This window comes from Leptonotus elevatus, chromosome 19 (assembly GCF_054856555.1).
Source record: "Leptonotus elevatus isolate MCC_2025b chromosome 19, RoL_Lele_1.0, whole genome shotgun sequence".
NCBI lineage: Eukaryota > Metazoa > Chordata > Actinopteri > Syngnathiformes > Syngnathidae > Leptonotus > Leptonotus elevatus.
Window position 1 is genome coordinate 610,011 of NC_141257.1, and position 26,271 is coordinate 636,281.

At 47.5% G+C, this 26,271-nt stretch overlaps 4 protein-coding genes across 12 annotated transcripts; 3 read left to right on the forward strand and 1 right to left on the reverse strand.

The window, feature by feature from the left end:
• Positions 1-492: 492 nt before the first annotated feature.
• On the reverse strand, positions 493-6,366 carry LOC147157329 (coiled-coil domain-containing protein 106-like). Of its 4 annotated transcripts, none has more exons than XM_086062272.1 (8): positions 6,278-6,366; positions 4,065-4,108; positions 2,958-3,095; positions 2,675-2,866; positions 2,101-2,247; positions 1,826-2,032; positions 1,495-1,655; positions 493-949 (listed from the first exon to the last, which is right to left on the reverse strand). In XM_086062272.1, exons 1-8 carry the CDS (start codon positions 6,286-6,288, stop codon positions 794-796), a joined length of 1,056 nt encoding a protein of 351 aa, XP_085918398.1. In that variant the 5' UTR covers positions 6,289-6,366; the 3' UTR covers positions 493-793. The 4 variants fall into 4 exon arrangements, with proteins under 4 accessions (XP_085918398.1, XP_085918399.1, XP_085918400.1 ...); XM_086062273.1 differs by having other exon boundaries at positions 4,065-4,105; positions 6,278-6,296; XM_086062274.1 differs by lacking the exon at positions 6,278-6,366 and adding an exon at positions 4,227-5,289.
• On the forward strand, positions 5,463-12,550 carry LOC147157330 (gamma-enolase). Its single transcript, XM_086062276.1, has 13 exons — positions 5,463-5,544; positions 7,880-7,965; positions 8,267-8,362; positions 8,521-8,579; positions 8,745-8,814; positions 8,888-9,021; positions 9,718-9,809; positions 9,884-10,014; positions 10,090-10,287; positions 10,377-10,578; positions 11,521-11,629; positions 11,697-11,755; positions 11,983-12,550. Exons 2-13 carry the CDS (start codon positions 7,881-7,883, stop codon positions 12,050-12,052), a joined length of 1,305 nt encoding a protein of 434 aa, XP_085918402.1. The 5' UTR covers positions 5,463-5,544; position 7,880; the 3' UTR covers positions 12,053-12,550.
• A 482-nt stretch (positions 12,551-13,032) lies between these two features.
• Positions 13,033-20,493, forward strand: LOC147157331 (uncharacterized). 5 transcript variants are annotated; one of them, XM_086062813.1, is made up of 7 exons: positions 13,036-13,797; positions 14,002-14,076; positions 14,308-14,418; positions 16,036-16,374; positions 16,924-17,096; positions 17,200-17,490; positions 17,683-18,116. In XM_086062813.1, exons 1-7 carry the CDS (start codon positions 13,599-13,601, stop codon positions 17,875-17,877), a joined length of 1,383 nt encoding a protein of 460 aa, XP_085918939.1. In that variant the 5' UTR covers positions 13,036-13,598; the 3' UTR covers positions 17,878-18,116. The 5 variants fall into 5 exon arrangements, with proteins under 5 accessions (XP_085918941.1, XP_085918938.1, XP_085918942.1 ...); XM_086062812.1 differs by having other exon boundaries at positions 13,034-13,797; positions 17,200-18,116; XM_086062814.1 differs by having other exon boundaries at positions 13,648-13,797; positions 14,325-14,418; positions 17,200-18,116.
• Positions 20,494-21,120: 627 nt separating this feature from the next.
• LOC147157332 (uncharacterized) lies at positions 21,121-25,480 on the forward strand. 2 transcript variants are annotated; one of them, XM_086062810.1, is made up of 3 exons: positions 21,121-21,569; positions 22,596-22,827; positions 23,486-25,480. In XM_086062810.1, exons 1-3 carry the CDS (start codon positions 21,380-21,382, stop codon positions 24,894-24,896), a joined length of 1,833 nt encoding a protein of 610 aa, XP_085918936.1. In that variant the 5' UTR covers positions 21,121-21,379; the 3' UTR covers positions 24,897-25,480. The 2 variants fall into 2 exon arrangements, with proteins under 2 accessions (XP_085918936.1, XP_085918937.1); XM_086062811.1 differs by having other exon boundaries at positions 22,599-22,827.
• Positions 25,481-26,271: the final 791 nt, after the last annotated feature.

The following is a 26,271-nucleotide window of genomic DNA, read 5'->3' on the forward strand; positions in this document are numbered from 1 at the left end:
CAAAAACACTCGGAAGCGAACGTGCGCCGATCATGTCAAGCTTTATTTTTTCTATTAAAACAAATAATAATTATGTGGCGGCTTTTGCATCGGTTTATGCAGCGATGGCTGTAGCCAAAACAAAACTCCTGTAATTTTAAACCGAATTATTTCGTTTACTGATTGTAAATGTTTTGGAAACTCAAGCACCGAACTTACGTATGATTTGTTTTTCTAATGTGTTGAGTATTTGCCGTAATTAATGTAATGAACATCAACAAAAATCGCCAATGAAGTGTTTTCGCAGGTCGTACTACTGTCCTTGTCCTCTGAGTGGCGCTGCAGTAACGAAAATAAATTATAGCGGTGCCGTTTGAGTTCGGATTTCTAACAGAACTTTTAATTGTATATAAGAAAAAAATACACAACATCTGAGTAACCGGTGATAATCCACAATTGAGCTAACAACGTTTCTTCCCTCCAACACTTAATTAAAATAAAAAAAGTCATCACTCGTTACAAAAACGTGAACTTTTATTAGTTTGACCAGAACAACTTAAATACTGCTTAGAAAGAACAAATTAAGTGTGCTAAACTCAAAGGCATCAATCAAATGGATCTCAAAGTGAGGTCACGTCTGATCAGTCATCCGGGATTTATCCCCACAAAACTTGGATGAAGATATGTGCAAAATCGGCATGAAAAGAAATAAATGAACAAATGAAGGAGCTTCCTGTTAACATGTGGAAGGATTTTTTTTTTGTCTTCTGGTCAACGTGTAAACGTAAGAGAACTGCGGGACGCGGGCGGGCGGTCAGTTTCTGAAGCGGTAGGAGATGGGAAGCAGCTTGTGACTTTTCTTCATGTTCTGAACTTTGACGTGCGTCTGCTCGTCCATGATTTTGTAGCAGCGCCTGGCGTAGTCCAGAAGCTTCTCCTTGACCGCCTCAAACTCGCCCACTTCCTCCACCTGCGGCAGGCAAAGGAAGGCGGACAATCAGTCCTACTTTTTGTTGCTTCACAAGAAAAATATCGTGTATCAACTCATTTGCATGTTGAGCATATTTGTGGTTTAGCATTTGCAAATTCACAGATTTTTATTTAGGAAGCTGTTGTCCATCATTTGCTGAAAAAACCCCAAACGTTTTTATGTTCAAGCCATAGCCATGTCAAAATATTCCCTTGTTTTTTAGGGAAACATATGACCCTAAAGTGTCAGGAGGGGCGTGGGGTGCGCTTTGGCGCCATCTAGAGGTGAGTACATGCAGATTTTCACGATTTGACACAGCCACAATGCATATTTTGTTTTGTTTATAGCTGCTTATGTGGATGTTAGAGTTGGATTTTATTGACCAACATTTTCAGGTATCGGTACTCGTGGAGGCTGCCGATACCAGTAAGGGCCGCCATTTTAAGATTGTGAATTAAAGCCAAAATTAGGATGCAATTTCTGTAAGACATGTATGAAAATAATTTCAAAAAAAGATGATTGATGATGAAGTTGCTGAGAGTGACCTTGTCTGGTGCCACCAGCAGGAGCTCGGCGATGGGGGAGGTGGAGGCCATGGTGTTGCGGTCCACTCCGTGGATCTGGAACGCTTTGGACATGCTCCTGACGCGCTGGTAGGTGGTGAGGATCTTCTTGTAGCGGATCAGAACGCCGTCCGGGTCTTTGACTGAGAAGTTCAAGTCGTTTTGGTTGACACAAATCATAAAAAAGATCCACGTTATCGGCCTCCGCAACGTGTCACCACCACGGTTGGCATGGATCGATTATTTTTGAGCAATTGAAGTGCAATGGGATCACGCTCGCATGGCGGCTTCGGTTGATTGAGTGACCTCTGACCTCTCTGCCTCTCTCTGCCGTGGGTAATGCGGAAGATCCTCCTCATCTTCATCCGGGGCTCCCTGGCTCGCCCTCGGCCTTTCTTCTTGGCGCCGGCCTCCAGCGAAGAGTCGTCCTCCTCTTCGTCTTCGTCATCCTCCTCCTCCTCCTCCAGGAACTCCTCGTCGGTGTAGAAGTTTTCCTCCTCCAGGTGAAACTCCTGTTTAACTGCAAGGCCGTAAAAGGTGTCATACATCAATAGAGCCTCAAAAAGGTGATCCGATTCTTTTTCTCACCGGGGATGGCGGTCCCATGATGGAGGCGCGGTGCGGGTCCTTGCAGGCGTTTCAGGGTCATTCCGGAGCGGGTGGTCATGGGTGAGGGGGGGCTAGCGGGGCTGGCGGGCTGGACTTTGGCACCGCGCTGGGAGCCCCCGCACCACTCTGGGGATTAGGCACACATCACCAATTTGTTTCCTTCTCAAAAATTACAATTTCATTTTTTTTTTTTTTACTTTAGAAAAATATATACTAAAAAACAAACATTATTCAAAACAAGATTTGCTTTTTTTTTTTTTTTTTGGTTTGTGCCAATTGCATGTGCAAAGTAGCAGTTTGAAGGTTTACAATTACCGTAGCATCGATGCTAATTTCTGTTAGCATGAAGCTTTTTAAGCAATTGTGGTGCATAGATTTAATATGTTGAATTATGTCAGTAGGAGAGTGCACAAAACTGCTTTCAATCTTTTCCAAGTAGTGACCAAATTGTCAATAAAACAAATAAAGGCCCATGAACTGTTAAAAACGAATGCATGAAGATGCCGAGCATGCCGACCGCCCCCCTCCCCCCGCCCCCCTCCCGCCTCCTCACCCTCCAGCCCCCGCATGCCGACGATGAGGCGGTCCAGCTGGCAGCGCAGGAAGTTGCGCTCCTCCTCCAGCTCCTCGATGCGCCTCTGCAGCCAGCCGTTCTTCTCCAGCGCCACGTAAAGGTGAGCCCGCAGGTTGGACACCAGGATGAAGGGGCTGTACTGCGACGGGGGCGCCTCCTGCATGTTGGGCTCTGTGGGGGTGGGGGGGGGGGAGGCAGGAGACAAATCACAAGATCCACACAAGCCTTTTCACTCCATTGTTGTTGATTTTCAGATTCGAACCCTCCATCATCTGCTGGCTGGAGTGGTTGGAGGTGGGCCTCTCCATGCCCTCCTCCAGCGGGTAAGACCCCTCGTAAGCCTCACAGTACATTCCGCCGCCGCCGCCTCCTGCTGCAGCTGCAGTCGCCATGTCGTGAGCTGAGAACACAAGACAATACTCTCAACTCACAGGACACTTTATTAGGTACACATTCTCACCAGATCTTCAACTTCATAGCGAGATTCCAAATATTTGATTAACGACACAAAACTGTGAGCAGTTCTCAGAATTATATAGTATTTCATTTAATTCAAAACATACTGTTAAATGATAATGTAAATTTAAAAAAAAACATGATTATTTTTGTATAGAAAATACATGAAGATTAACGGCATAGGCATATATTTAATTTCTGAGTGAATTTCAATTACACCTCATGACGCTCAAACATCTGAACATGTGGGAATGTTACATTGACTTTATAAAAAAAAAATGGTCTTGAGAAGACAAATAATGACATTTTTATAATCGTCATGTCATCAACCCAGCTGGGGAAGGTCACAAAAGTCTGCTTATTGCTTAACTACTACTTTTTTTAAAAAAAAGTTTGCGATTCCTGATATGAAAAAACTTGTCCTTTTCTCATTACTCCCAATATAACAATAATTTTGATGTCATTTTAAAATGTGAGGCTTGACATGTTAAAGCCGGAGAGGCGTTGATTGCGTGCGCGTTGGTGCCGTCTACCACCTGACATTGAGCCAAGTGGCAGGCATATAAACACCTGGCACTGTCTATTACCTGACATTGACTTAAGTAGCACTGCAGCCATAAAAACATTTGGCACCGGCTAATATTTGCGATGACCCAAGCTAACGAACGCCTCCACTTGCTACCGTCTATTACCTGACAATGACCCAAACCTCAAACCACGAACGAATCAGTAAATGAGTCATAACAACACAAAAAAAAATCGCTCGGTGTGTTTTCCGAGTCGAAATGAAAACGTTAGGCCGAAGCCTTTCGAGAATCTTCCGCTCCTCCGATGAAGCCGACGTCATTGCAGACGAAACGCTTTGAGACTCACGTCGCAGTTCTTCGTCTATTCAAAGTCGAGTTGTCGTTACCTGCCATGCTCGCATCGTCGGAGCTGCTGGCTGGATTCATCCTGCTTTGGGGAACAAAACAAGACAAGTTCAACGTTCGCGCTTGCGCTTGCCACAAATAATTCGAGTGAAAGTTCCAGGTTTATACTTCTGTAATACAACCTGGCGAGAGGGAGCAATTACCTGATTATAAGAGGCTCCAACAGGTGGTCAGACTCACGCGCGTGCGCACTAATACCGCCGGGGGCCCCAAAGTACCCGGATACTAATCGGGCTCGTTCATACGGCGACTTTCCACGTGGACGCGCACGTCGTTCGCCTTATTTATTTGATTATATTATTTATTTAATATATGTTTTTTTTGTTTTTATTTATATAATTTGCTGTTATTGGTAGGGATGGCAGATTATGGAACATTAAAACGATCATTTGAAACGATTGATTCGCCAAAAGAATCGATCTTTTGGAACTTTTCGAAACATCTCCCCTCAGCGACATCTGGTGGCCGAGTGTAAAATGCTCCAATCAAACAGTCGCTCAGTGTTGCCAGCTCCCCAATAAGGAAACGAACTATTGGCTGTCGGTCATCGCCTAATTGACACAACTGGGCGTTACCACGAAACCGACCGCCGCGTTCAAAGCGTTCAAGAGAATGTTGACGTTTGATCACGTGGGGCGATGAATCAGCAGGGCAATTTTACATGCGAAGTATACTTAGGTTGGATTTATTTCAGATTTAAGACATTTTAATATAGTGCAATGGCTGGATTTGATTACATTTGAAAAAAGGCACTTGCTGAAACAATGTGACGTTTGGAGGCGCCATGGAACGCGAAAGGCAGCTGTCACGTGACATCCTGATTCTGAGACAGATGAAGGAACGCGACCTGCCTGGGTTCCGGTACGTACCGAAACACAGTTTGCATTTGGCCATCGCTACTAATCTGCGTTGCTTCAAGGGTTCGAATTGCACAAAACCACTCGTTAGCCTGTCTAAGGCATTTTGTGTCGTTTGTTAGCATTAAGCTAAATAGACTTCAGTATGGCAGAGTTATGCAGTTGATTTAAATACACAACATGTACGTTTTCATGTTTTAGGTTTAGAAAACGAAATAAAAGTGCACACACACACACACAGCTTTGTGCTAACATTAGCATTAGCAGCACCTTGACGGGTGCAGTTATTGTTTTTCACGGAAGGAGCCTCATGCCTGCCGGAGGAAGGATTATGTAACACAAATGGAGTGAACCCCACTGCGGAGTACCCCCCCCCCCCCCGTTCTATTTGTACCTCCTCTGCACCTCAGCCGTATCCCTCCATCATCACACCCTCCTCCTTTTAGTCATCCAGCCCCCACTGTCACTGTGCCCCCCCCCCCCCCGTCCCCCTCGGCCCCCCATCCTCCTCTCCCTCCTCCCGTCCTGTTTTCCTCTCTGGATGCTTCTGGTGCTCCGCAAGCATCTCAGCCTCTCGCCAAGACGAGCACGACGCGCACGCCAGGTAACGACGCCGTCCATGTCTTTGTGTGTGCTGACATGCATCTTGTGTGCAGTCAAATTGTGTGTGCGTGTGTTTATGCATTATTTGATTAAGTGTGTTGTGATGTATCTACTTGGCTGTCGTGAAGGTGTGTGTAGTTGTGTGCTATGAATGTGCATTGTGTGCGTGTGAGTACGTGTGTTAACATTATTTTGGCAGCAGTTGGAATGTGTGAAGGATTTCTGCCCGAATTCTCAATTCTATTTGGATTTCTCCTTTGCCAAATGTGTGTGTGTGTGTGTGTGTGTGTGTGTGTGTGTGTGTGTGTGTTAGGTCTCCAGTGCATTCATGTTAAATGGTTGTCAGGTGTGTGTGCGTGTGTGTGTTTGTGACCTGCTCTTAGTGTGTTGTTGGTACGTAGTGCTGGATGCCAAATGGTCAAATCAATAAATTGATCAGATGGTGTTAAAATAAGCGTTGATGGTCGTCCACTTGAAATAAATGCAATAAAGTCAATGACGTGACTTCCTTCCAGCGTGTGCGTGTGCGTGCGTGCGCTTCTGTATCCAAACTAGCCTGTTTTAATTATTTATATCTGTCTCCATTTTCTCCTGCATGTCTCTCGACTATCTTAATCCGCCTTCCTTATTGTGCGCGTGCGCCGGATTAAAACACACACACGTCACGTGCTGTCAAATAATAATAATAAAAAAAAAGTGCCAGTGTGTGCAAAATGTGCCTTGTGACGACTTACCCAGGATGCATTGCAGCAGGCTGCCTGTGCTTCGTGGAGCGCACTGCAGTGTGTGCAAGGAGGAAGGTGTGGCGTGATGCCTTCACGGTCCTCCCTCGCTCGCTTCGCGCGGCCTTACGTAACTCGCGCCAACGTGCTCAACAGGAGGAGGGGCGAGCAAGCGAAGCCGAGGGGAGAGATTTTGGGAGTGGATTCAAGCGGACAATATTAGGGCACACTCAGGGGAGGCCCCCGACATACTCGCGCTGTCAACAAATGGGAGACTATCCAATAACATCACTTTGAGGGAACGAAACAGACTTGTAAAAAAAAAAAAAAAGAGGCACAGTGTGCTTGCTTCAAGCTGGAGTTGACTGAAGTGAAAACGCACAAAACATTGTAGATTTGACCACCAAAAATGTCATATAACTTTTGTCTCGTGAAATTCAGTGAGCTCGATGCTAACGTATAATGCAAAACTCCATACGCGGGCTCTCGGAAATTAGCATAAATGTTACAATAATCCTAAACGTCCAAACGATTGCTACTTTAACCCACAGAACAACTGGAGTTGAGTTGGGGGCTTCTCTGCCTCTTCTTCTTCTTCTATCCTTCTGTTAAAGGAAATCAAATGCTCCCTGCGCCCCCACTCGTCGAAACACGCCATTTGATTTATTGTGTTGGTGAAATGAGAACGAAGCAGATGATTTTCATCCATTTTAGGGGGCAGCACCGCCCCCTGCTGGATGCTGAAAATGATGCCATCAGTGCTTTGCAAACCTCACGTGACTAAATGAAGTCATACGTTTGTGGTGCCAAAGCACTACTTTTATTGCTTTGGCCTGAGTACAAAAAAACAAAAAACATTTTTTGCCAATTCAGAATCGTAAAATATGCATTTGACATTTTGACCTCCATGTTTTTTTTTTGTGCCTCATCCACTGGCCCAAACAAATGCAAGAAGATGTGGACGCAATGTTCTTCTTCCGCAAACGGCTGCAGTGCTGCAGGGCGGGGCCTCGAACAGAGCAAGATAAAAACACACACCCAAAAAGCGGGCACGCACGCACCGAACGACCCCCCCGGAGACTCGGCCGTCCAATTGTGACGCTCGCTTGCTCGTCGCAAGCTCCAAATGTCCATCAAGTGTCCCACCTAAAGACATTTAAGCGCTTCTTGTTGCAGCTTTGCCTACCTGGAAAAATAACGAGTTGGGAAAACGCACACGCATGCTTCTTATAGCGCGTCGTCATTCACTGTTTTGTACTCTTAGACCAAAGCAATAAAAGTAGTGCTTTGCCGTGATCAGGTGGCAAGGAACAATGTGGAAGTGAGTTGAGAAGCTCTACTTAGACAAGTAGTGCTTTGGCGTTATCTGGTAGCATCGTTTGTCTAACTGTGGCCTGTGATTGGCTGATGACTCGTGTATGTTTGTTTATTGGCCTCGTATCATATTTGCATTCATAAATAAAACGAACGTATTTAACTTTTGTCCGGACGCCGTCCATGACGAAAACGTTCGCCGGTCGGGCGCCGAACGGTCACATGATCAAGTCGTTGTGACCGTTTGCCCGCTCGTCAGCAGAGCGAACCTGACGTCCGTTCTGGTCTCTTCCTGTGCAGGATGTCCATTGTCAGCATCGTGGCCAGGGAGATCCTGGACTCCCGAGGGAATCCCACAGTGGAGGTGGACCTCCGCACAGACAAAGGTCAACCAAACGTCCCCCGCAGGCCCGTACTGCAAAACTGACGACGACGGCGAAATCAACATTATAGCTTAATGCTAACGTATAATGCAGAATGCAATAGACAGGCTAATGGATATTAGCATAGATGAACAAAATTCAACTGTACCTAATGTACTGTCCTTCCTTGTTCTACTTCTGTGGTTCTGTTGACACAGCAGCTTTAAGGTGCATTAGCGCCACCAACTGATATCATCCTGACACTGCAATAACGTGTCTCGTCCTTTTTTTTTGTTTTTGTTTTGGTCTCCTCGTGCCGTGGCAGGAGTTTTTCGTGCGGCGGTTCCCAGCGGCGCGTCGACGGGCATCTACGAAGCCTTGGAGCTCCGAGACGGCGACAAGAGCAGATACAAGGGAAAAGGTTAGCGGGCGCACTTCAACACGACACCCGCAGGGGGCAGCCACGAGCCTCGCTGGCCTGCAGTCTTTCTATTGATCCCTATCACGAACGAGCTTTCATTTGTTTCCATCAAACGTTTTGTGACTTTTTTTTCTTTTCTTCCTCCGTGTGCACTTCAGGCGTCCTGAAGGCCGTCGGACACATCAACGACACGCTGGGTCCTGCACTTATCGCCTCTGTGAGTTTGGTGACGTCCAATATATGCAAGCGTGGTCACAAATATTGATGTGTGTGTGTGTGTGTGTGTGTGTGTGTGTGTGTGTGTGTGTGTGTGTGTGTGTGTGTGTGTGTGTGTGTGTGTGTGTGTGTGTGTGTGTGTGTGTGTGTGTGTGTGTGTGTGAAGGGCGTCAGCGCGGTGGAACAAGAGCAGCTGGACAACATGATGATTGAGATGGACGGCACAGAAAACAAATGTAAGTCGACAAAGTGCATTCTTTTGGGAGCGGAAGGTGGCAAACGACTTCCTGTCATGTGATTGGCCCGCAGCTCAGTTTGGGGCCAACGCCATCCTGGGCGTGTCATTGGCCGTGTGCAAGGCGGGCGCCGCCCACAAGGACGTCCCCCTCTACAGACACATCGCCGACCTGGCTGGAAACACCGAAATGGTTTTGCCCGTGCCCGTGAGTCACAAAAAGGGCTCGGCAAAAACATGGACACAAGATTCGGTCTTCGTCATTCGCCCCCTCCTCCTCTTCATCATCCTCCTCTTCATCCTCCTCCTCCTCCTCTTCATTTCTCCTTCTTTCACTTTCTCTTCCTTCCCTCCCTTTAATCCTTCTTCTGCTTACTTCCTTCTCTTCTTCCTCCTCTAACTCCTTGTCATCATCTCTCCTCTTCCTCACTTCCTCTTCATCCTCTTCAATAGTTGACGCGCAAGTATTGGAGTCGCTGTTTGTTGTGTATTCGTGTGCCCGTTTGCTGAGGCCCCCCCCCCTCAAAATTCAGTGTTTTTCCTTTTTCATCTGAGAACCAGTTTTGCCTCCTTTTTTCCCTTCTCTCTTTTTCTTTTTTCTCTTTCTCTCCTTTCCTCTCTTTTTTCTTTTATTGTTTATTTCTTTACTGCTCTTCTTTTTCTTTTCTTTTTCCCTATTTATCTCTCTCTTTTTTCCTCTTTTCTTTCTCTTTTTTCTTTTCTCCTTTCTTTTCTCTTATTCTTTTCGTTTTGTCTCCCTCTGTTGGTCATGTTTTTTTTTGACGCCTCTTGGACAGCAAATGCCAATGACAGGCTGCTTTGGATTGTCGCTTGCTCTTCATCCTCATTCCCAACCTCACCCTCCTCTTCCTCGCCTACTGACGGCGCGTGCGGTTGTGCGCAGGCGTTCAACGTGATCAACGGAGGTTCCCACGCCGGAAACAAACTGGCCATGCAGGAGTTCATGGTGCTTCCCGTGGGCGCCGAGTCCTTCAAGTAAGACTTTCGAGCTGGGCTTTTGCCCAACGGCTTGTCGAACCCGGCGTCTGATGCGGTGTTTGTTGGCGAAGGGAGGCCTTGAGGATAGGCTCGGAGCTGTACCACACGCTGAAGGGCGTCATCCAGCAGAAGTACGGGCAGGACGCCACCAACGTGGGAGACGAGGGAGGGTTCGCACCCAACATCCTGGAGAACAGCGAGGGTGAGGAGGAAGGACGGCGAGCGTGATGATGTCATCGACGATAGCGATGATGACCGTGACGTTCCTCCTCGCCAGCTCTGGACCTCCTTCAGACGGCCATCGAGAAGGCGGGCTTCACGGACAAGGTGGTGGTGGGCATGGACGTGGCCGCCTCCGAGTTCTACCGCGAGGGCAAGTACGACCTGGACTTCAAGTCGCCGCCGGACGCCGAGCGCCACATCAGCGCCGAGGAGCTGGCCGACATCTACCAGGGCTTCGTCAACAACTACCCGGGTGGGTGGCCCGCCCGCACGCACGCACGCACGCACGCACGCCGCCGCCCACAGTGTGGTCACGCGTCTCCACCCTCTCTCCTCCACCAGTGGTGTCAATCGAGGACCCGTTTGACCAGGACGACTGGGAGGCCTGGTCCCGTCTGACGGCCCGCGTGGGCATCCAGGTGGTGGGCGACGACCTGACGGTGACCAATCCCAAGCGCATCGAGAAGGCGGCCGAGGAACGCGCCTGCAACTGCCTGCTGCTCAAAGTCAACCAGATCGGCTCCGTCACCGAGGCCATACGAGCGTACGCAACCGCAGCGACGGCTCAAATCAGGCTTTCAAACTTGTCTTCGGCTTTCAAATTCGGCTTTCGGTCCTGAGTTCAGGATTTACAGGGTAGTCTTGGTGTTTGAAATTTAGATTTACAGTAGGGGTGTCAGGAGATGACATTTTTCATTGTAATTAATCGCATGGCTTCAACAGTTAACTCACGATTAATCACACATTTTATATCCGTTCTAAATGTACAATAATTGTTTTTCATAGTCTTGTTAACGTAAAAGTGGAAAAAAATATTAAACTCATAGAAATATGGCAGCATCTTTTAGTCATTGATGCAGTCATTTCAAAATTCTTCAAATTGAGTTAAAATTAAAAAGATGTACTGTACTGTAAAAAATGAGTGTGATATTGATTTGTGTTCGGTCATTTATCTGCCACTAGATGGCATAATTGCATTTGTAAGTGAATGAATTAGTGACAGATGAGTGTATTTTTCTTTTCATACGACGAGCAAAATCATCTCTAACATTGAAGTAGCTTCTGAAAGTCTGCACATTTTTAAAATTGTAAAATACACTTTGACCGCAGTCAACACAAATATTTGCAATATTATTACTGCTAAATTTTGATGTGGACTTGTCTGCGATGAAAAAAAAAATATATATATAGTGGCATTAAAGGAACTTTAAATGAATTTAAAATGAACAAACTCATTTTGACACCCCCAATTCAAAGCCAATGTTACGGTTTGAAAGTAGGCTTTCAAACTTGCATCAAGGCTTTTAATTTCGATTCGGGTTTCAACGTGTATGAACTCCAAGAATCCAACCCTTGGTGGTGTCGGCTACCTGATTGATGGTCACCATGACGACGAAACAAGCAAGATGTTGGCACTTCCTGTGTGTTTTGGCCCACTTCCTCTTCCTCTTCTCACGTGAGTGCCCCCCCCTCCCTTTCCCTGCAGGTGCAAATTGGCTCAGGCCAACGGCTGGGGCGTCATGGTCAGCCATCGCTCCGGGGAGACCGAGGACACCTTCATCGCAGACCTGGTGGTCGGACTGTGCACTGGACAGGTACGCACACGCACACGCACACGCACACACATCAATGGCTTTCAAAGTTGACTTGTGCGTGTTGCAGATAAAGACCGGCGCCCCCTGCAGGTCCGAAAGGTTGGCCAAATACAACCAGCTCATGAGGTGAGTGCACAGCCACAATCCTTTGAGGGTGAGGAGGAGGAGGAGGAGGAGGAGGAGGAAGATTGAGGGCGAGGAAGGCCAAGCAATCAGATCCAGTTCAGACTTACTTTTAGCATTAGCCACCGAATGCTAATGGGTGTTATCAGGCCACACCTGGCGACATCATCAGCACCACAATTCCCAGAATGCACTTTTCTTCTCAACTCAAAACTTCTTCTTGTGTGCAGGATCGAGGAGGAGTTGGGAGACCAGGCTCGCTTTGCAGGACACAACTTTAGGAACCCCAGCGTCCTGTGAAAAGCAATCACGCGCACGCACGCACACACGCACAGCCATGAACGAAGGGAAACTCACACAAGCAAAAACAAACAAGCAAGTAAAAAAAAATATGCACTGGACTCTTGTGACGTAAGGGGGATGATGCTGTATGCACGCACGCGCACGCACGCACACACCTGCAGGTGGAGTTTAAAAGCCAGACATGCACTGTTAACGTAGTTTTCAAAGAGTAGTTTGAAAAGAAACTATGAAGTCTTCTTCAAGACCAGGACGAACCTAACGCGCACTCCTCCTCCTCACCTTCATCCTCGCTTTCTCCTCCTCTTCATCCTCACCTTCTCCTTTTGGCGTCCACGTGACGCCGACGTCGCACATCGGCCACTTTGCTATGCGCTCGAATGTCCGCGGACGACCCGAGACTTATTGCAAGAGATTTCCAGGAACAATAACTTGTAAGAACCATCAGCAGATGGTCAACCCATGCAAATGTGTCAAATAAAACAATTTACAGTTTGACCCGATTGTGTAAAATAATTATTTGTTGGCAGGAAAAGCTTTACTTTGGCGCCATCTTGTGTCGATGTGAATTAGGTACTTCGTCAAAACAAAACAAAACACATTTTCATCAGCAATTTTTCATTTGCTGATTGTAAATGTTTTGGAGACTCAATAGGTAAGCACCGAACTCACGTATGACTTGTCTAATGTGTTGAGTGTTTGCTGTAATTCATGTAAAAAAAAAAAATACATAAACTTGGCAACAGTAACGTTTTTTTCGTTGCATGTATCAAAACAACATGGGTAGATTGCCGGAAGGAACATCGTGTATGGGTTCATTAATACAAATATGGTTTAACATCACAAACGTGAAAGGATTGACCAATAATAGAATGACAAAAGCATCATTATTCATTAATAAAGAATTACAGAAATCTGAAAACAAGCATTTCTCATATTGACCAGGAGATGGCGACAGTGGCGATAAAGTATTCAGGAGTGATCCATCTCCAGCACTTTTTACTTTTCTTTTTTCTCCAGCACTGATCTGAGTCAACCTTTAGGTACCACGTGGAGCCACACTTGCTTGCTGGCAGATTGGGTTGCGTGTGCGGATTCGGTTGCGTGTGCGGATTGGGTAACAACACCGCCAGAGTCTTCCCCCGTTTAAGATTGACATTGACCCACGAAGAAGACAAACAAGATGGCAGCCGTCGCATGCAAAATACGTTCATAGTTTTTTAAAAATCAATAAAAATAAATTAGCACAGATACACAACAGCGCAAAACGTGGAGAAACGTCGAAAAGGGATAACCTTGTATTTTTTCAGAAGGTTCTGTGGTTTGCTCGTTTTATATGATCTTTTTTTAGGGAGGAGAGGGCGAATCTTGAATTTAAGCTAGTGTTGTTGTGTATCCTCGTCAAATTACATTTAGTAAAAAAAGAAGAAGAGGCTTAGGTTATTCGCGTTCGTTCAAACTCAAAAGTGGAAGTTTGTAAGCTGCAAACAAAAGCCAGACGCAGAAGTTCGCCAGTGAAGTGTTGTTATTGTTTGAAGAAAACAGCATGTGTAAAGTCCAGATGCTGAGAGCTTTGGTGAATCAGCGACTCGGTGCTGCTGTTGAAGAAATTCTTGTGGCGGTTGAAGCCACCGTCGCGGAGTACGAGGAGGAACTTTGTCGATCGAAGGAGGAGATCGAGCGACAACGAAAACTGCTGGACGCCATTTTGAAGCCTACAGTTGAAGTTCGGATACACCAAGCAGGTTTGTTGTGGTTGAAATGAAAGGAGCGAGGGGCTGCACTTGAATGTCAGCTCGATTGTTTGATTTGACTGCACTCGTCGAAGCATGTTTGAACAACTTGGGAAAGTTGCTCTTAAATTGAATTGCAAATGGAACCCCAAAGTCTTGAATGTTATGAACTGCAAATATGAGTTCACAAAAGCATGTGTTCTTGTGTTTTTCAAGACAATCCCTATGAACCAGAGCCCCACTATGTTAAAAAGGAAGAGGAGGCGGATGAGGAGCACTCCAACTTACTCGGTGAGCCACATACGTCTTCAGATAATATGTTTTTTCTTCTGAATGTGTTGCTTATTTACTGTTGTGCTTTTTGATACCTCCAGTTTCATACGCACTTCCGAAATAGCAAATGTCCTGATACTCAATGACATCGGCTAATTATTAACTATGCTTCATTTCACTGCTCAATCAGAATACACACGCTGAGAACTGTTAAGTATGAATTGAAAGCACGTGTTCTTATTCTACAAGCTGTTGTGCCAGAGCAGCAGCGTGAAGCGGCGTTCCCACGTGTTAAAGAAGAAAAGAACGAAGCGGGGCTGCATGTGGGAGAGCGGTTGGAGCTGCTCACCGAGTTTCCAGGTGAGGCCACATGAACACTCCAGATGCACAATTGTTTCTTTTAACTTGGTTGTAAATCTGCGTCTCACTGAACGGCGAATGCTTGCGAACGTTGCAAATTTGGGGCTTCGTCAAGGTTGGTAAAAAGTTGCAGACATGTTCGCAGTTTCCCTTGACGCGATGACATTTTGAGCGTGTTCAAAATCAGTTGTTTTGCTAACAGTGGCAAGTGTTTGCCAAACCTTTTTAGGCATTTTTAAACAGTGTAAGATTTTTTGCAAATATCTTTTTCATTTATGCCAATGCCTAATTCAGCTTGATTTTTCTTTATTACTCTAAAACAACCATGGCTGCCCACAAAATGCTGTACATGGAATACAAATCAGACATAGAGAAACCAAAACAGTCCAAACAATAAATGAATAGCTTAAAACAAACTCAATACCAGAACACTAAAACGATGCCGAGTCCAAAGTCCCAAAACGAAATGTGTTGTGGAGATTGTTCCGAAGCGAGCCTCTGCTTCGTCCCCGGGTCTGTACCTCCAGTCGCGTCTGGTCTGCTGACCTGCGGCACCAGGCAGATGTGTAGGGGTCGAGGAGCTCACCGAGGTCAAGGTGGGGCAAAACTGAAAATGAAGTCTAAAATGTACCGGGAGTCATCGAAGGGAGGCCACGATTGGAGACATTTGCTCCGTCCTGCGAGCTTCAGTTAGTAAGCAAGTTGCAGCATTTTGGAGCAATTTGAGGGAGGTCCAATTTAAAATCACTGTCCAAAGTAAAACCCAAGTTGGAGACTGATGGCTTTAGATAATGCGCCAGGGGTCCCCCAAGTCGGCAGGGCGGCCACTGGGACCAAACACCAGAACTTGTCTTTTCTTTTCATTGAAAATCAAGAAATTCGGTGCTATCCAATTCCAGGCCTTAATGAGAAAAAGGTTCCTGTTTTGCTGAGCGGGACGTAGTTCTGGCCGTCGTCTGCATAACAGTGAAAGGAGAGAGCGGGTTTTCTAAACATGGGATGCAATGGAAACGGCAGAGGCCCCAAAAGTGGACCCTGTGGAACACCGTAAGACAGTGGGACAGAACAGGACTCAAGCAAGTCCAACACAAAAATGTCTGGACCTGAACCACTTCTGACCACCTGGTGCTGCAAACGAGCCAAGACAAGACCGCGGTCCGCCATTTGGAACGCTGCTGTCAGGTCCAAGAAAACAAGACGCTCTCCAGGTGGCGTTAGTCAAAGCTCCGAACGGGGCCGTCTCGACTGGAAAACCTCCGTCATGTTATGTTCATCCAAGAGAAATTTCAGCTCACATTTTTTTCCAGAATTTTGGAAATAAAAGGCAGCCGGAAAATTGGTGTAAACATTTCCAGAACTCCTCGATCCAGACCAGGGGCCCCATTTGTGAACGTGCGTGAAAACCTGCGCCGAAAACAGTACGCTTCGTAAATGAAATGAGGCCCCGGGTTTCTTGAGGGAGGGTTGCATGTTGAAAATGTTGGTCGCTAACGGGCAAAAGCGTTGCGCATGCCGGCGAGCACGCGAGGAGGCAGTTGCGAGCGGCAACATTCACAAGCATTCGCCGCTCAGTGAGATCTCGGCACCCATTTTCCACATTGGTCATCATCACGCCAGGCCAGAGGGAAGGAAGCGGCAAGAGGAAGGCCGCCAGCGCTCACTTGGATGCCCGGGAAGAGCCCGCCTCCATTTGGGAGGACGCGGCAGACCCGCCCGGCGCCGCCGAACTCCTCGACGACTCGTCGTCCTCCACCTTCGGCGAGGCTGACAAAAAGAAGAGCTCCTGCTTCGCTTGGACGATGGCCGACAAGGAAACGATGGCCGCCTTTTTTGAGGAGTACCCCATGTTCTACGACACCTTCTTGGACGACTTTAAGGACATCAACAGCAAACGAGCCGTGGTCAAGAAGTTTGTGAAAGAGACATTTCAAGACCAGGGCCGGCGCGTACCCACGTGTAAGTTGCAACGTTTTCTTCACTTCCGCATTGCAAAGGCAGGAATTGTCTTGATTGTGGGAATGCTGAGAAGCATTCCCACGTATGTGTTTCGGATTCTTCATTATTATTATTATTTCAGCAACGTTTTATTTTTTTGCCATGAAGCAACATAATCCCACTTAAATACTTCCTCGCTTCAAAACGTCACGCCTCCCGGGTTCAAGGGTTCGACAATTCATACCTTGTCATTTTCACACCATTTACCTTTCAATTGACTTCATAAGCATTCAGCTATTAGCATTCCCACTTTTTTTCTACAGAAATTGCCCTCATTTTCATTCCTGTTTTGTCCGTGTCGATATTAAGACACCGTATTTGTTTTGTGCTAAAAAGAAGAATGCCTCATCACGACGCGCTGAAAACAAGGAAATGAAATCAAATACTTTTCATTTCATGAATCTGTTGCATTCTACTTTTGGAGAACATGTTTTGCTTGTACACAACGTCTGAATTTGCGTCCTCTTGTGGCGTCCGGATGCATATTTGACGTGTTGTTGTTTTTCCTAGACAAGCAAGTCATGGGCTTCCTGAAGAATTACAGGACTCGCTTTGTCAAGCTCAACAGCAGGCGCTCGGAGCAAGCGGACGAGCAGCTGACGGCGACCGAGCATTGGATTTTGAACAGCTTTGCGTACCTGCGGCCGCACATCAAGAAGAGACGCGGCAGAGCAACGTACCAGGTAAGAATCCTCAGACGCGAGTACGACCGAAAAGGAGGAGCTTTTATTCCCCCCCCCCAAAATTGTTTATATTCATACCTTGATTTAAATTTTTGTGTTTTAGTTCCCATCTTCCAAGGCGTCGCCCAAAAGACGATCGCATCCGCAGCCGCCGTCAAATGCATCGGACAGTGAAGCGGACGATCCGGTGCCGTCCACCAGCACGGTCGCTGGCCATAAGGGAGCGGAGGGTGGGGGGGCGGGCAGCCGGCAGGGCAGCCGGCAAGACAGCCGGCAGGACAGCCGGCAGGACAGCCGGCAAGACAGCCGGCAAGACAGCCGGCAAAACAGCCGGCAAAACAGCCGGGATGCCGCCGCCGCCGTCCATGTAAGCGCCGATGAGCTGCTTTCACAGGTGACGCTCTCGTTCTGCACTTTTGCCTCTCAATCACAACCGGCCACTCGGCGGGTTTCCGTCACATTGTTTGGGATTTTTTTAAGCAAATTTACTGAAAATGCACAAATCGGACTTCTGCCCGTTTCCATCTGTTGTTCTTTTGCGAATATTCAGAATTATTATTTTTTTGTGTGCGCGCGCGCATTCCAGATTTTGACCGGAGCCGATCAAACGCTGCAGCAGACAGCTGGACACGCCCCCTCGCCCTCCAGCCACGAGGAAGAGGTGAAGAGCTTCGCCCGGTATCTGACCACGCTCATGACGAAGATTCCGGAAGGTCCGATTTGGAACGACTACCGGCAGCGGGTGCTGGCCCTCACCATGGACTGCAGCGGTCGAAGCTGACCAGCAGCAGAGATGTGGACTTTTTTCAGCCGCCATTGCGCAACATCCTCAGCCAAGGAGCAGCTGCGTTTCACTTCTTCCACCACTTCCACTTGCACCTTCACTCATTTGACCGCTCAACTTTTCAGGAAGCAAATTCCCGTCACATGGAATAATTGATGACTTTGTTTATGATTGCATTTTCTAATTTCATGTTGTTGTTACTGAAACATGATAAAACATGTTTTGATTCCACTATTTTTCTTTTTAGTCATTGCTTGTGAAACAAAACGAATGCGCTTTGTTTGATCGAGAACAAAACATATTTTGTGACATTATTCACATTTGATAGTATGCAAATCTGGCAAGTCTCGTTCTCATCGTCCATAATCGTAATTGGACAAGAGAACCCGTTACGTCAGTTCACACAAAATGTGGGCAGCAAATGGAAACTGCCGCAAGCGTCCTGCGTTCGAACCGAAGAGAAAACGCACTTCGACTTCTCGCAGCAGTCTTCAGATCGATTTTTTTTTTTGCTGCTTCTTGTGTACTGATTGAAGCAAAAGGCCGCCAGTTGCATACACACTCCTAAAATAACACGTTTTGATTGATCTGGCCACCAAATGAGAATTCACACACTCAGAAATGTAATGTATGAAATAACATCAGCGTGTGTTGTTATATCTTCAAGGCGTTGCGCCAAAGCAGCAGCATGAAGCGACGCGCCCCCGCGTGAAAGAAGAAAAGAGAGCAGAAGAGCCGCTCGCACGCTTCCCAGGTCAGGCGCGATTCTGTCTTTCAACGCCACCTCGTTTCCTTTCTTTTTAATTTTGTCTTGTCAATTTCTGTTGTCTCGAAAATGTCCGTCTGTCTGAGTTCATAAAAATGTTATTCAATTTGTATGTAAATTGGAAAAGTTTGAAAAATGTGACTTCATTTTAGCCAACGTTGGTCAGAAATGTTGACGACTCCAAACATTTCATGTAACTTTGAGATGCCGCCATTAACAAGCTGACATTTTTGCTCACAAGTCGAAGCAAAAAAAACCCGAGACGTCTCGTATGTAAAAAGCAAGACAGCAGTCCGTTCATTTGGTTCTCGGGACTCCCCTGGAGTGGATGCGGTTGTTTATGTAACATGGGCTCAAAATTGCGTACATGCTAGATGTTGATGATTCTTGGTCATTTTAATCATCTGGTGTTTTTTAATTGATGAATTGGTTAAAAGTATTTTTTATTTCAGTATTTTTATTTCAAATTGACAGTGCAGAAATCGTAAATAAAGATTTGTGTCGTCATGACGACATAACGTCAGAAAATGGAATAGAATGTTGATAAGTTATTGTTTTATTTATTTTGTCAAAACACAAACATAATCTGTGCTTTCACGGAGAACGACAGAATATTTGGGACATTCGAACTTCAACGAGGTCGCCGCATGCTTAATGGATGATCAAATTCATTCTTGATTACTTTAATAGTCATTGCAACTGTTGCATTTTGTGTTCCAAAATTCAAACCCCTTTTAGGAGGTGACATCAACTATTTGCGGATGATCCAGTATTGAAAAAGCGCGTCTGCCTTTTGTTGATCAGATGACAAGGACGCGCCCGCGACGAGCCAAGAAGGCGGCGAGGAGCGAGCGCGGCCTCGCCACGATCCACGCGAGGAGCCCGGAGAGCCGAGCGCCGATCGCGCGGTCGCGCCAGAGCACGGCGACCACTTGGATCAACTGACGCGGCCGCAAAATGGCGACGGCGGCAAAGCGAAGCCTCGGAATGAGAAGTGGACCCGCTCCGAGCGTCCCACTGCGACGGGCCGCGTGGGACGCGACACCGGCGACGAGCCGCTCCGCTGCGCCTTCTGCCGCCGCACCTTCCGACATCGCTCCGTGCTGGAGCGGCACGCTCGCATCCACACGCAGGAGAAACCTTTCAGCTGCTCCCTGTGCCAAACCACCTTCAGCCGCCGCGCAGGCCTGGAAGACCACATGAGGATCCACACGGGCGAGAGACCCTTCGCCTGCTCCGTGTGCCGCGCCCGCTTCGCCAAGCGCTACACGCTGGTGCTGCACATGACAACGCACACGGGCGAGAGGCCCTTCGCCTGCAGGTTGTGCGCCAGGACCTTCTCGCAGCAGGGCGTGATGAGGACGCACACGCTGGTGCACACCGGCGAGAAACCCTACGGCTGCGGCGTGTGCTGCCAACGCTTCGCTCGCAGGTACCAGCTGAAGAGACACCGGTGCGGGCGCACGTTGTGAAGCCGCTCGCCATTTTGGCTTCCTCGCGCTCATTTTGGACGCTACAACTTGTTTTGACCTTGCGAGAGAAAGCGTGTTGAACAGTTGAAGGTGAGGAATACGTCTCGTTGCTCTGCTGTCTACTCGCAGGCATATGTTCTTGATCCTCACCAGAAACAACGAACTGCTCTGGTTTTCTGAACTATACTGCCCCCAGGTGGGCAAGGTGCACACAAAAACCGCATTTCCAGGCTGTGGGCAGGTTTGTTGAAAACGAGTCTGTAGCCATCTTTCTTTTTCTTTTTTTTAAACAATGTGGCCAACGACAAGAAAAAAAAACATCCAAACTGAATAAAAGCACCACATGCGAATGGCAAACGGTGCGAGTGATCTCTGTTCCAGTATTTCATTGGAGCCAACGTAGTTCACGACATAGATAGTTTTATTGGTCCTTTGAGAGAAATGAGTGAGAACGTTACAAAAACAAACAGCATTGAAATAACTTGAACAGAAGATAAAATGTTGCATGTTTTATGTGGTAAGTAATAAATATAGTCCAGTTCTGCTACAGTAATATTTGTACAAGGTAAAAGGACATTTTCAATTTTACTATACAGTGAAGGTCATACTTAAAAAATCTAAAATGTGAGCATGTAATCTACGGAAGCATATTGTATTCACTGGACAAAAAAAATCCTGTTTTTCTCACCAATTGATTTGGGGGCTTTGTTTTTTGAGTATCTTTTTCTATTTGATGCAATATTTCCCCCAGTTTTCTGAATATTTTTTCTCATTAAAATACTCATAAAAACGGACAAAACCAGGAAAACATAAAAAAATATTCAGAAAGCAAAAAAATACTAGGAAAACATTTAGTAAAACACTCAATATGATAAAATAGAAAATAAAAACAAATAGGCCTACTGGAATTAAAGCACCCACACAAAAACTAAATCACCGATGCGCTAGGTGGCAGTATAAATCCCACAAGTCATAAAAAAACAATCGGAAACGGAACTGAGATTTCCTTTGTTTTTGTTTTTGACGCAATAAAAAAACATGTCTACGAGCTGCGAGCTCCAAATCGCCAACATTTCGCCTTTCTGCATTTACGGCGTTGACAACCAACCAAACGCCAGAGTTTAATGTGCTCCGAGTCGGTCTCGAAGTAAACCTTGCTTTGCTCGCTAGCCTAGCCTGCTAGCTGCTGAGTGGTCAACTCCGGAAGTTAGCAATAGCATAAGAAGCCAGTGGAGGCGAGGGAAGCTCGTCTCGTTTGGAAATGTGTAAAGTCCGACTGCTGAGGGCTTTGGTGAACGAGCGACTCAATGCCGCCGTGGAAGAAATCTTTGGACTGTTCGAAAGCACCATCGCCGAGTACGAGGACGAACTTTGTCGGTCCAAAGAGGAAATCGAGCGACAACGTCAGCTGCTGGATGCTCGCGAGCCTGCGGGAGGCTTCAACGCGACAGGTTGCGACATTTGCTACGCTCACATCACGAGTTTGGTCAAGGGTCACAAAATGGTTTGGGGCTTTGCCTGACATTTCACGACCGACCTCACGACTGAACCTAATTTGACCTTCTGTAAACATGCCCACGAATGCGACAGCTGAGTGATTCTGTACTTTGGGAGCAACTCGCGGTTCTTTAACAAGGAACTGAACTCACGACGGGTGTTTGGTCCATGACGATTGCCAAGGAAGGCCACTTCCATACCTTTCTGTGACTCTTCCAGTCTCTGCGGGTGGATCTCACGTCTGTTAATGTTCCTCCATCCTTGAGCAGCAAAATAATCAAAAGAGCATCTCAATTGTCTTAAAGGAGCCACGTGACATTTGTGACAAGGATCTCCCAATATATAATAAAAATACAATAAGGTGTCAAATGCTGAGGGGTTGGAACCGCCACTGCAGCAGACACACATTTTGAAAATCGAATAATGGGAGCGATTTTGTGTGATTCTATCACTTTTAGAAAACCTGGTCACAAAGTTCTTCAATTGGCTGACAAGTTTCACTTCAAAATATCCACCAATAAGCCAATACGGGTTGAAATTCCGAGGGAAGGGTCCTCTTCGTTGATGCCTCGAAGGAGTCCTAAAACTCTAATAGTGGAAAAGGAAAGGCATTTTTAGGTGTTAATTCTATTTTTGCGTGTAAATTCCACAAATACGACGGCCACTTGTCACATTGTGTGCATCAAGGAGCAAGGGCGGCACATCCAGAAGGTTTCACAGAAGAACTGCTAATTTTTCCTTTACGCAAGTCTTTTAGCTTCTCGATGGTGGCATTTCAAAATGGTTGCGATTGTAAACATAAACATAAACTTTGTGATTTTGTCATTCCAACATTCTTTTGGCTCAAATGTATACGTACATTGTTTTGTGATGCAAGTAAATTGGGTTGCGAGCTCGCTCATGGATCCAACCGACATTTCATTTTATTGATGTATTTTCGTCACAACAAGTCCAAAATGATGCGTCGCGTTTGTGTCCAGAAGACGCGCGGCCAAGTGGAGAAGAAGACGCTCCTCCTGACTGCCAGGAGGAGGCCGAGTCCTCCCACGTCAAAGAGGAGGACGAGCCCGAGGACGAGGACCGGCCCGAGTCCCCCCGTCCCAAAGAGCAAACGGGCGAGCTGCTTCTGCACGAGGCTGACATCACCAAGTTCCACGTGAAGAGCGAAGACGAGGAAGACGAGGAAGACGAGGCTCAGTGGTCAGAGCTTAGGTAGGGTTGCAAAATGTTTTGCGCTTGCAGAAAATGTTACAAAAAGCAAAAGGTGGCTGTTTGAAAGGCAACTTAAATACAACGCAAGTCGGCACCGCAGCAAACATCTGCTCACATCTGTCGTTGCAGACGCATGCCGCAAAAAGGCAGCAAAACACTTCAAATGGAGGATCGTAAAGCATCCATTTTGTTATGCCATACATCTCACATGTACGCGATCATAGCCATGTTACATGAATTGCTGTATCGAACAGTTCAATCATTCAGCGCAAACCACCTTCGCATGAACCTCATTAACAATGGAAAAAGTTGGCGGTTGCTTGGTCACCCTCATAGCTTGCCACCAGGGGGCGCTGTCTCACACATTGTGGCATGTCAACAGACAGAAGTCACTTCCGTAGTCTGCCTCTTCAGTCAAATTTGAGGAGAGACATCTTTTTGCGTCTTTCAGCTCCTCGGGATTTTTCCTCAAAAGTTTTTGGTGCATAACAAAACAATGGCTGCCCTGACACGGGTGTGAGAGGAGGAGGAGTTGAGATTGTTAGCAAAATGGCTCTCTTTGTTTTGACGCTCGATGCTGGCCAGTTGGGCCCGATGTTTGCGAATCATGCATGGTGAGATTCCTTTCTCTCTTCTTCTGTCTTGTTTTGAACTGAAGAAAGATGGACAGGAAGTGTAGACGCAAGACCAGGAAGGGCCTGACGCCAGCCGACGTCATGATGAGGGCAGTCAGGGAGGTGAAATTAAACAACAAGTCCATCCGGAGCACCGCCAAAAAGTTGCACATCAACTACAGAACCCTGGCAAGATATTGCACCAAAATCAACCTGCAAGAAATCGCCGGCGATGCGCTGCGGCCGTCCCTGCCGGTCGGCTACGTCAAAAGCCGGCTGGTTTTCAGTCAGGAGCAAGAGCGTCAGCTGGCGGAATACGTCATCGCCGCCGCCGACATTTACTTTTCCATCTCTCCCACGCAAGTCCGCAAACTGGCCTACGCATTTGCGCTGCGCAACAAGGTGGCGCTCCGCAAAAACTGGGCCGAAAATCTCATGGCGGGGGCGGACTGGTTGTCGGCTTTTCTCAAGAGAAACCCGTCGCTTCCCGTCAGGACCTCGGAGGCCGCCGGCGAGCTCAACGCGGGCCGTTTCGTGGCCATCTTGGAGGAGGTGCTGACCCTGTACAAGCTGCAGCCCGAATCCATGTGGAGCATGGACGAGGCGGGGATCGGCACCGCCCACCAGCCCGACCGGATGGTCGGCCGGAGAGACTACGAAGAACTGGGCTGCTCCGCACAGAGCCGAACCCTGGTCACGCTTTCCTGCGCCGTCTCCGCCTCCGGGACCAATATCCCGCCTTTCTTCATCTTCCCGTGCCACAGGTTCCAGCGGCATTTCTTGCTCGGCGCCCCCGGCGGGAGCGCGGGAGCGGCAAATCCCCGCGGCTGGATGGAGGAGGAGCATTTTGTGGCCTTTCTTGAGCATTTTGTGTCGCACGCCAGATGCAGCAGGGAGACGCCGCGGCTGCTGCTGTTTGACAAGCGCAGCTCGCACCTGTCGCTGGACGGCCTGGCGTACGCCAAGCAGAACGGCGTGGTGCTGATGTCCTTCCCCCCACGATGCTCGCGCCGCCTGCAGCCCTCCAATTTGCCCGTGTTGAAGACACACGTGCACGCCGCCGCCGCCGCCTGGACGCTGAACCATCCCGGCAAAACCATGACCATATTTGACGTCCCCGAACTGGTGGCGGCGGCCTTCCCTCTTGCGCTCACCCCGGACAACATTCGGGCGGGATTCCGGGCCAGCGGAATTTATCCCTTCAACCCGGAGACGCTCCGCCGGACGGCGCTTTTGACGGCAGAACCTGCGGAATCCAGCGCACCCCCGCGCGCGCCTCTTCCGGGGCCTTCCACTCCATCCGGGTTGATGCCGGCGACTCCGGAAGAACTGACGGCTCACCCGAAGGCGGCGGCCAGGAAAGAAGGCCACAAACGAAAGATCCCGTCAACGTGCGGCCTCGCTGACACGCCGGAGAAGAAGAAGGCGGAGCAAGGACGGGAAGCCGGCTTGTAGGAAGGATGGGTCCCAGTGCCATCCGCTTTCCAAAAACAAAACAAACAAAAAGAGCTCCGTCTCAATTGTTTTTTATTTTCAGGTTGAATGAAGGTTTGGATGGATTGACTGAAACTAAGACAAGGCAGCCAAGAAGAAGAAACACAAAATGATGTCAAGGAATGGACTGGGAGGGGCCACAGGTTGGACCAGTTGAAGTGTACGCCCCGTCCTGTCCCGTCCCGTCCCGTCCCGTCCCGTCCCGTCCCGTCCCGTCCCGTCCCGTCCCGTCCCGTCCCGTCCCGTCCCGTCCCGTCCCGTCCCGTCCCGCCCCGTCCCGTCCCGTCCCGTCCTCAGCATCCAGCAACTTCAGTCAAACTCTGGAGCTTCAGTAACAATTGCGCAAAATTTCCCAAGAAGTCAAAGTTTGTTTGTTTTTGTCTTTCGACCTTCTTGATTTGTTGTTGAACTTTTTCAGTACAATCAGCTGGCCTAAAGTCACGTTTCCCGCTCATGTTCTGTCTTCATTTTATGTTACGAGTCATCAAGTGACACGTTTGTCAATGCAATTAAACTTTCTAATGTGATTCGGCCTACTTACCTTTTTAAAAATAAATAAAAAAATCTTCCTTCTCATGCTAATTAAAATAACATTGTGGGGGAACAACTCATAATGTGTGACAACCATCCCGGGGAAGGGTTGGTTGTCACAGAGACTATAATGGTGTAAGGCCTCTTTGTCGCAATGTACCTTAACGTAAATGTGCTCCAGTTTGAAATGTTCAGTTACAAGCCGAGTTTCACTTCTTCAATAGTTCTTGAGTTGATCTGTTCTTAAACTTATTTTCAAGGCGAAAATAATCATCTGAGCAGTAAGATTTGCCTTCCAGAGTAATTAATGTTGTGTTTGTGAAATAAAAATGAAGCAGATGAATTCATCCTACTTGCGCCCCGATTCCAAAAGAAATGCAAACGTCAGACCTGGCCCGTTTTCCGGCTTTGCTCACGTGACACGTTGGCAAGCGGAGGGCACTTTGACGTCAATTTGTTTGGACAGCAGAGGGCGGTAGAATGTCAACACGGCAGGCAGCCCACCTCGATTCATGAAAATGCTTCATTTTTAGCGCACAAATGAAATATTATTTTTTGACGACATTAAAAACAAAACAAATTCATTTGTGGAAAAATGTGATTTCATTAAACCTTTCCGGAGTAATTCGTCTTTTTTTTGTGGTAGTTTTGGATGTTAGGCGGTCACCTTGGCGTGGAAATTGACCGGAAATTGTCCACCTCTTTGCCAGCCCTAATCACAGGACGGAAGGCGAGGGAGCCCGAGCGCACGGTCACGCGGCGGCGGCGGCGGCGTGGGAGCGCGAGGACGACACGGCGTCGGAAT